Source organism: Alexandromys fortis, unplaced genomic scaffold, assembly GCF_014885135.2.
Source record: "Alexandromys fortis isolate MF-2015 unplaced genomic scaffold, M_Fortis_MF-2015_v1.1 scaffold_344, whole genome shotgun sequence".
Classification (NCBI taxonomy): domain Eukaryota; kingdom Metazoa; phylum Chordata; class Mammalia; order Rodentia; family Cricetidae; genus Alexandromys; species Alexandromys fortis.
In genome coordinates, this window is record NW_026068226.1 from 456,724 (window position 1) to 466,587 (window position 9,864).

Sequence of the window (9,864 nt, forward strand, 5' to 3'; positions counted from 1 at the left end):
GAGGTCAACACTCTGTACCACTGGGGCAAAGTCTATGTTTCCACCATTATCAGAGCTCCTGTTATTGTTTTTTAAGATAAAGTCTAGCCCAGGCTGCCCTCAAATTATGTGATTGAAGATGACCTTGAACTTCTGATCCTCCTGCCTCTGTCTCTCAAGTGCAGGATTACAGCCCTGGAGAGATGATTCAGCAGTTGAGACAACCAGGTTGCTTCCAGAGGGCTCAGGTTTGATTCTCAGCACCCATGTGGCAGTTCATGGCCATATGTAACTCCAATTTCAGGGGACTCTGGCTCCAGGGTACCGAGTACACGTGTGGTCCACAGACATACTCATGGACAAACACCCTTACACAAAAATAAACATTTTTTTTATTTGAGTCAGAGTTTCTCTATGTAGCCCTGGCTGTCCTGGAACTCACTATGTAGAACAGGCTAGTCTCAAACTCAGTGATCCACCTGTCTCTGCATCCTGAGTGCTGTAATCAAAGGTGTACACAATCATGCCTGGCTCAAATATATAACTTACTTTTATGTTCATTGATGTTTTGCCTACATGTATGTCTGTGTGAGGGAGTCAGAAACCCTGGAACTGGAGTTACAAACAGGTGTGAGCTGCCATGTGGGTGCTGGGAATTGAACCCAGGTTCTCTGGAAGAGCAGGAGTGCTCTTAACCAGTGAGCCATCTCTCTAGCTCTAATGTTTTGTATACCTAGATAGGTAGGCAGATAGACCACAATGCAGTTTATCCTTGCTGTCTGTGCTTGCTGTTAAATCCTAATCTTCACATAGGTCCCAGTATAATCCCTACACTCCAGTGGGGGCACCATAGATCTGCACTCAACATGTGGAATTCAGTCTCTATTAGACTTCCAAACAAGCCATAGCCTTCTCTAGGTCAGGTTCCCAAAGCTGTTAGACACCCATGTAATCCCCAAATTAATCATAGGGTGTGCCCAAGGAACATGATGTTCCCTGAAATGGTAAATCTATTCAACCACCTTCATTCTGGCAATCTTTTTTGAATATGAAATTTGAGTCATGTACTGTTCGGAATGGTAAGGATATGCCAGGGTGCTAAATCAGCAAAATTCCTTGCCCTGTAGGATTTCTGTGATAGCGGAGAGGGCAGTTGGTGAACAAGGCAAAGAAATAGTTAACTATTTTAGACAGTCATGGTTTGTGCTGAGGATATGACTAAGAATAAGGAAATTCTTTTCTTAAGATTTTGTGGCCCGGTGATGGTGGCGCACGCCTTTAATCCCAGCACTCGGGAGGCAGAGGCAGGCAGATCTCTGGGAGTTCGAGGCCAGCCTGGTCTACAAGAGCTAGTTCCGGGACAGGCACCAAAGCTACAGAGAAACCCTGTCTCGAAAAAAAAAAGATTGTGTGTGTGTGTGTGTGTGTGTGTGTGTGTGTGTGTGTCCTTGGAAGTCGGGAGAAGCTGTTGGACCCCCTGGAGCTGCAGTTACAGGAGTGGGTGCTGGGAACTGAACTCAGGTCCCTGTATGTTTGAGACAGAGTTTCTCTGTAACAGCCCCGGTCCTGGAACTTGTTTTGTAGAGTAGGCTGCCTTTGAACTCACAGAGATCCGCCTGCTTCTGTCTCCCAAGTGCTGGGATTAAAGACGTGTACCACCACCACCCTGCTCATGAACTCTTTCAAGAACAAGTGCTCTTAATCACTGAGCCATTTCTCTTGGAAAGTGTTTCTAGAAATAGGTATGAATTTAGATATGATGGCTGGGAAGAAAAATGAATCATACAGACAAAAGACAAGGAGTAGTCTAGGCAGAGAAAGAATGAGTGTAGAGGTCCTGAGGCTCTGACACTGACGAGGCCAGAGTGTCCAAAGATGAGTGAGCAAAGGCAAGAGAGCAGCTGTATAGGGCTTTAGAAACCTGGTCATTGTATGTCTTTGTTTTATGCCTGGTGTTCTATGATAAGTTTTCATCCCTTTGAAAAATATAAATCACTTTTTGGAAATGCTATACATGTATATAATGTATTCTGGCTACACTCCCTACATCTGTCATCTGTAATTTATTATTTGTAAGTGTGTGTGTGTGTGTGCAGATGTGCGTACACATATGTGCATAATACTTGCAGAGGCCAAAGGTCAAGCTCTAGTGTTATTCCTCAGGAGTTGTCCACCTTGTTTTTTTTTTAAATATTTTTTTATTTGTTTATTTTTTGAGACAGGATTTCTCTGTGTAGACCAGGCTGGTTTAGCACTCACTCTGTAGACCAGGCTGACTTTGAACTCAGATATCTGCTGTCTCTGCCTCCCAAGTGCTAAGATTAAAGGCATGTGCTGTCACCACCTGGATTGATTTTTGATTAATTTATTTTAAATGTATGACTGCTGTGTCTGCATGTACATCTGCACGCCAGAAAAGGGCACCAGATCTCATTACAGATGGATGTGAGCCACCCATGTGGTTGCTGGGAACTGAACTCAGGCCTCTGGAAGAGCAGCCAATGCTCTTAACTGCTGAGCCACCTCTTCAACACCAACTTGCCAATTAAGTTATAGTGCCTGGCTATTGTGTCCCAAGGACTTCCAGCTTCCAAGTCTCCATCACTGGGATCACAAGCATGCATCACCACACCCGCCAATGGGTGCCAGAGATGAAACTCTTAAGCATGTGTGGCAAGTATTTTACTAAGGGAGCTCTCTCCCTAACCCCGTTCTCCAGACTTTTTTTTTCCTCTTTTGAAACAGGATCTTATGTAGCCCAGGATGGTCTTGAACTTGCTATATAGTTGGGGCTGACCTTGAACTCTTCTTTGTCTCAAGTACTGTGATTACAGGTACATGCTATTAATTAATAGGACCCGTTTTACTCTGGAGTGTTTCAGTAGAGATGGCAAAGTTATATGATTATATTCCTTATAGGTTATTGTAAAGCATTCATAGGATATCTATGTATCATATTGTAACATTCATAGAATGCATGATAACTTTCATCTAGGCTACCAGCATGATATGTGTGTGTAATATTCATATATACATATAAATATGCTATTGTACATTTATACTGTGTGACATATATCATTACATATACAAACATACATATATTATACACAGACCTGTACATTCTAATTCTAATTCCCAGAACCTGCCAGGCGGTGGTGGCGTACGCCTTTAATCCCAGCACCTGGGAGGCAGAGGCAGGCGGATCTCTATCAGTTCGAGGCCAGCCTGGTCTACAAGAGCTAGTTCCAGGACAGCCTCCAAAGTCCAAGACAGGCTCCAAAGTCCAGCGCCACAGAGAAACCCTGTCTCGAAAAAACAAAACCAAAACGAACCCCAAAACAACAACAACAACAAAACCCTAATTCCCAGAACCTGTGACTATGTGACCTTATTACCAAAAGAAACTTTGAAGTTGAGATTCAATTAAGGATTTTTTGGAGGGGCAACAGGGTTTTACTATAAGGCCTTGGTTGGGCTGGGACTTGCTAAACAGGCGAAGCTTTCCTCAAACTCACAGAAGTTTGACTGCATCTGCATCCTGAGTGCTGAGTTTAAAGTGTGTGCCACCACACCCTGCTCTCTGTTAAGGATCCTAAGGCAAAGAGAACATCCTGGTGTATCTTGGTGGGCATGAGTCCCTCATAATAACAAGATCCTACCTAGTAAGAAGGATGATGGAGGACGAGGATCAGACAAGGTGATGAGAAAACGCAAGCAGAGGCCAAAGGGAGTGGCCACAGGCGCGGAAAGTACAGTGACTCCTAGAAACTGTTAAAGGGATGGAAAGCAGCTTTGCACCAGAGGCCTCAAGAAGGACTCCTGTCCCCTTGATTTTAGACTTCTGCCTTTCACAACTGTAGTATAAAAATGCATGTTGTTCTAGCACTTGGGAGGCAGAGGCAGGCGGATCTCTGTGAGTTCGAGACCAGCCTGGTCTACAAGAGCTAGTTCCAGGACAGGCTCCAAAACCACAGAGAAACCCTGTCTCGAAAAACCCAAAAAAAAAAAAAAAAAAAAAAAGCATGTTGTTTAACTCATCAAGATATTTTTAAACAACAGTAGTAAGAGTTCCAGAGAACAGATCTCATCTTCTGGACCACAAGGGCACCAAACATGCACACACATACGCACACACATGCACACACACGCATACACACACGCACACACATACTCATACATAAAATAAAAAGAATAAAATAAGCCAGGTATGTGGATGCACACCTTTAAACCCAGCACTCAGAATGCTGAGGCATGTGGATATTTATGAGTTTGAGGGCAGCCTGATCAAGTTGAACTGTAGATCAGCCAAGGGTACATAGTGAGATCCTGCCTCAAAACAAAACAAAAACAACAACAAAAACTCAGCCAAACTCCAAAACAAAAACAAAAGGGGGTGGGCCAGAGAGAGCTCGGTGGTTAGGAGCCCTGTTGTTTTACTGCTCTTGCTAAAACTTTAGGTTCACATGATAGCTCTCACTATCCATAACTCCAGCTCCAGGCAATCCAACAGAGACGCATATGGTGTACACATGAGCATGTAGGCAAAGCATTCATACAAAATAGATAAATCTAAAAAAAATAATAATTTGAGGGGCTGGAGAGATGGCTCAGCAGTCAAGAGTACTTATTGTTCTTGGAGCAGATGGACCTGAGTTTGGTTCCTAGCACCTATATTGGATATCTCAAAACCATTTTTAATTTTTTTTTTAGATTTTCTTTATTTATTATGTATACAATGTTCTGCCTGCATGACAGAAGAGGGCTCCAGATCTCATGACAGATGGTTGTGAGCCACCATGTGGTTACTGGGAATTGAACTCAGGACCTCTGGAAGAACAGACATGTTCTTAACCTCTGAGCCATCTCTCCAGCCCCGTCTTTAATTCTTGCTCCAGGGGATTCTATGTCTCTATTTCTACAGGAAACTGCATTTTCGCGCATACCCCCATCTACATAATTAAAAACAATCTTTAAAAGAAATTTCACCCAGCACTAGGGAGGCAGAGGCAGGCGGCTCTGTGAGTTCAAGGTCAGCCTGGTCTGCAAGAGCTAATTCCAGGACAGTTAGGACTGTTACACAGAGAAACCTGTCTCGAAAAACAAAAAACAAACAAAATTTAAAAAACGATTAAAAAAAATAAGGGGAGATTGAAGGAGAAAGATACCTGATGTTGTCTGCTTCCCACACACACCATGCTTAGCCTCACAGAGACACACACCACTCACACAGAGTGGTCCATACTGAAGCCAGTAATAAATGGGGAAACTGAGGCCGAGAAAAAGGTGAGACTGAGTGCCATGGTACTAGGAGCAAGACCCCAAGACTCCAGTAGAAACTGCAGTTTAGAGAGAGGTACAAACCGGCCTGACCTATAGCAGAGAACGGGCGTGGCCTCTGTGGCCAAGTGGGCCAGGTTGATGGTCCAGGTACTTAAGAAAGAGGCGGGACTTGACGGGGAAAGGCCGAAAGGCCTAGAACAGAGGCGGGGAATACGGGTGTGGGCGGAGTCTATTCCTGGAAGGGGAGGGGTTTGCTTTTCAAGTAAGAGTCCCGCGTTCTCTAAGGGGCAAAAAGGAGCCAGGGGGCGGGGCTTATAACAGATACGCGAATGGAGGTGTGTGGCAATGGGGAGGGGCCTAGTCGAGAGAGGCGGAGCTAAGCGCCACATCCGCCGAGAGGTACTGCTTAGAACCGGGCAAACCTCGGCGTGAGGTACTTCCGAGTGAGACCCTGCGTATTTCCGGCAAATATGGCGGCGCCCACCAGAGTCAGGTGCAGGCGAGTCTGTCTTTAGGCGTGGTAGTGACTGTAGACCCGGGAAGGTGAGATCAGTCCCACTGGGGTGCCCCTCTTCCAAGACAAGGGAGGAGACTTGTTGCTAAGGGGACTGAGCGAAGGCTTGTTGCCATGGAGGCGGGGCAGTGGAGTTGCTAAGAGACTAGGACGCAAGATGTGAATACTGGGGGGGCTCGTTGCCAGGGAGAGTGGGTGGGGCTTGTTGCTAGGGAGGAAGGAGGGGCATCTGGATTTGGGGAAGGGTCCTGTGGGTATGAAGGAGGGAAAGGGGGTTATGATTAAGGTGGCTGCAGGCAAAATGGTTTGGAATCATGAGGAGGCCCCTAACACTCCCAAAACACCACCTTTTCAGCAGACCCTCAAGAGTCTACCCATCGGATGCCAGAACCGCCTTAGCGGTGACCATCATCTTCCTTCAATACATTCTCCATTCATAAAAGGTCCATGGCAGACAAAGGCTCTGGGGGCAGTCGCCTCCCCCTCGCGCTGCCTCCGGCCTCCCAGGGTTGCTCTTCAGGGGGCAGCGGCTCCTCAGCGGGAGGCTCAGGCAATCCCCGGCCTCCACGGAACCTTCAAGGCTTGCTGCAGATGGCTATTACTGCGGGCTCTGAGGAGCCAGACCCTCCTCCAGAACCCATGAGCGAGGAGGTAAAGTATGAGGACCCAAGGGGCTGGCGTGAGGGGTCTAGGGATGTAAGTGTCTTGGGGAGAGTGGCTTAGTGAGCTAGAAGCTGTTGTCTCTCTGGGTGGTGCGCAAGAGTCTTAAGTGTGGCAACATGGTAGGCTGAAGGTCAGCTGTGAAGTGTCTGATCACAGCCTTGTTCTGGGAGGCAGAATAGTCTCGTGATGAGGGAAAAGAGAAAAAGTTAGGGTTCTCTGGAATGAGGCAGATCTGGATTCAGCCTTGTCCCCACAAATGTGACCTTGGGTATATTATTTAATCTTTCCAATCCTCGTGTTTTCAAATTGATGGTGATAGCAATGACAGTGTTTCATAAGGCAGTTCTGATGTTCCAGCTTAGACTGGACTGTACAGTTGGGCTTTGCCAGTAGCCAGCCGTGACCTTGGTTGGGCAAGGCACATCCTTTCTGTGTCTCAGATTTTTTTTTAAAAAAAATCAGTGTATCCAGAATAACCATAATAAAACTGACAGAGTTGTCTTGAAGGTTGGTAGGAATTTTACATATTATTTTTCAGCTGATAGTTGCTATACATAGGAATAGTGTAGCAGTTCAATTACACTATAGAACAATCTATAGACACCGTGTCACTAACCATATACAGCTCTAGGAGGGGCCAGGCACAGAACAATGAGATCGTTTGCCCCCCCCCCCCCACTTTCTTTCCTTTTTTGAGATTGAGGTCTCATCCAGACCAAACTAGCCGAAATGACCTTGCCCTGCGGATCCCCCTGCCTCCACCTCCAAAGTTCTGGGATTACAGGTTTGTGCCGGTGGTTTCAGCCCTCTTGAGGTACCCCTTTTGGGACAATGTAGCCTTCTAGTTTTCCTCTGTGCTCACTTGTCCTTGCTGGTGTCCTTTGTTGATTTCTTCCCATTCTCCATACTTTCTATTGTTGTTTTTTTTTTTTTTTTAAATTTTCCAGAGGACAATTTGCACTGGGTAGAGCCTGCCTGCCTTTATGCCTTCCTTCTTTTTCTTTTTTTCTTTCGAGGCAGGGTTTTTCTGTGTAAGAGTCCTAGCTGTCCTGGAACTCACAGAGATCCGCTTGTCTCTGCCTCCCAGTTCCGGCTGGGTAGAGCCATTCTTGGAGGAGAGTGCAGGCTGGGGATACTCTTCAACCTCACGTAGTTCTAAAGACATTTGTCACACTCCAGAAACTCACAGTGTCAGTAGAGCAGAGATGCAAAGACCTCCGCCCCAGCCATGAGGGTACCTACTCAGTGCTTTCCCTGGTTGGGTAGCAGATCCTCCAACCTGACGTCGTTGGGTGTGTCATGTGGTCCCCCTCCCCAGCTGCTAGTTGCTCAGGACAGAACCCTGGCGTCATCCTGGCTCCTCTTTCTCTTCTTATACCTTAGCTGTTCAGTTGGTTCTCTTTTCACAGCCCAGGATCTGGCCATTTCTCACATTGATACATAGTTGAGGTTGTTCTTGAACTTCCAGTCCTCCTGCTTCCCCCTCCCTAGTCCTGGGATTACAGGCATATGCCTTCACAATTAGCTCCATCACCTTTTCTCTTGTATGGACTACTTAGTCTCCTACTTAAGCCTATTGTCTCTATTTTTACACTTCTCAGTCTGTGTTTCTACCTCTTTGCTGAGAACTTTGGTAACTCCACCCACCTCATTCAGAACAAAATCTAGGTCTTTCCTACTGTCTATAGGATCCAACCTGCTCTTTTCCTGGGGTGTTTGTGGGCAAAGTTCTCTTGACCCAGCAGCCGCTTCCCAAATAACCACAAGAGAGTCTTATTAATTATAAATGCTCGGTTGATAGCTCAGGCTTATTAGTAACTAGCTCTTTACAACTTAAATTAACCTATTTCTGCTAATCTGTATTGCCATGTGACTAGTGGCTTTACCTGTCCTCCATCACATCTTGCTTTCTCTGTGTTTCCTGGTGACTCCTCTCTCTGCCCTCTTTCTCTCCAGTCCTTAGTTTGGTTGTCCTGCCTATACTTCCTGCCTTGCTACTGGCCCCATCAGCTTTTTGTTAACAATGTGAGCAGCCCATTTGCACAGTGTACAGGATTATTTCACAGCAGGTGTTTCTCTCTCCACAACTTTTTTCTTCCCTTGTTTAACGCTGCTTCAGCTACCTTGGCCTCCTGAAGGTATCTTCAGCCTTGACTATTCTTCCTAGTATCCACATAGTTATTCTGTGGCTGATTTCATTGCTTACACTTCATGCTCCGTGATGACCCCATTTAGTTCTGCAGGCCTACCTCCACTCCCTTGGTTCTCCAATGTGTTTGTTCTTACCCCACAGTGCTTGTCACATTGTCATATCATGTTACATACTACATGCTCTCTTTATTTTCCTCTAGCCTTTCTCTCTGTTCACTGCCCACACCCCCTGAACTGCACTTTTTTTTTCTGTTTTCTTTAACTGTTCTGTTTCAGTACCGAGTCCCTAGTACTAGGAAAGAATTTGTGAGTAAAAACTGTATCCCTGCTGATGATGGTGGCACATGCTTTTAATCCCAGCAGTTGGGAGCCCTAGGCAGGAGGATTGCTGTGAGTTGGAAGCCAGACTGAACTATAGAATGAGACCACCGTGCTTTTCCAATATGTCATATTAATATCACCATTCAGGTAATCACTGAGAGACTTCTGCTTCTCTCTCCACCCTCTTTTCTTCTTCCCTAGAGACGTCAGTGGCTGCAGGAAGCCATGTCGGCTGCCTTCCGGGGCCAGCGAGAGGAGGTGGAGCAGATGAAGAGCTGCCTCCGGGTGCTGTCCCAGCCCACACCCCCAACTGCTGGTGAAGCTGAGCTAGCCACTGACCAGCAGGAGCGTGAAGGGGCACTGGAGCTGCTGGCAGACCTGTGTGAGAACATGGATAATGCGGCAGGTACCCCCCTCTCCCCAGAGTGCCCATATTCCGTATGGCTTAGCCCTCAGCCCTTCTCTCCTGGATCAGCACCATCTCCTCCCAGTCTCTCCCCATGGTTACCACAGCAACAAGGGCCTTCTTGCACCCTGCCAAGTTACTGTGGAGCCGCTTGGTTCTGCTACTTCCCTGTTAAGCCCTGAGATGGCTTATTCGCCCTCTAATCTGCTGGCCATCTACTGTCTCTCTGTAGAGGATGCGAAAGGAGGAGTTTGGGGTGGGGTGGTAAAGTGAGGCCACCTTGAGGTACAGTGTTGATCAGAGACCTGAGCAAGGGTGTGTCTTGGGATTATATCTGGTTTGGAAAAAGCATTCAAGTAGTGGTTCTGAGGTAAGATTGTGCTAACCTGGTCAGAACAGACAGGAGTCCTGGCAAGTGGGACTTGTGTGGTTCTAGGGTGGGACATGGCTTTCTGTAGGTCACAGGTCACATTCTTTTTTTAAATACATATACCTATTTTATTTATCTTTTTTTTGGGTTCTTCTTTTTTTTTTTTTTTTTTTTTTTTTT

The 9,864-nt window shown here is 46.3% G+C and overlaps 1 protein-coding gene across 2 annotated transcripts in view; it reads left to right on the top strand.

Moving 5' to 3' along the window:
* Nucleotides 1-5,652: 5,652 nt before the first annotated feature.
* The window catches only part of Hspbp1 (HSPA (Hsp70) binding protein 1), a 23,677-nt gene continuing 19,465 nt past the window's right edge, over nucleotides 5,653-9,864 (top strand). The window contains exons 1-3 of one of the 2 annotated variants that reach the window (XM_050130670.1): nucleotides 5,653-5,802; nucleotides 6,132-6,424; nucleotides 9,110-9,314. In XM_050130670.1, the coding sequence (XP_049986627.1) occupies nucleotides 6,221-6,424; nucleotides 9,110-9,314 (409 nt within the window). In that variant the 5' untranslated portion in view covers nucleotides 5,653-5,802; nucleotides 6,132-6,220. Of the gene's footprint in view, nucleotides 5,803-6,128; nucleotides 6,425-9,109; nucleotides 9,315-9,864 lie in introns of both variants that reach the window. The other variant, XM_050130669.1, reaches the window with a different exon arrangement.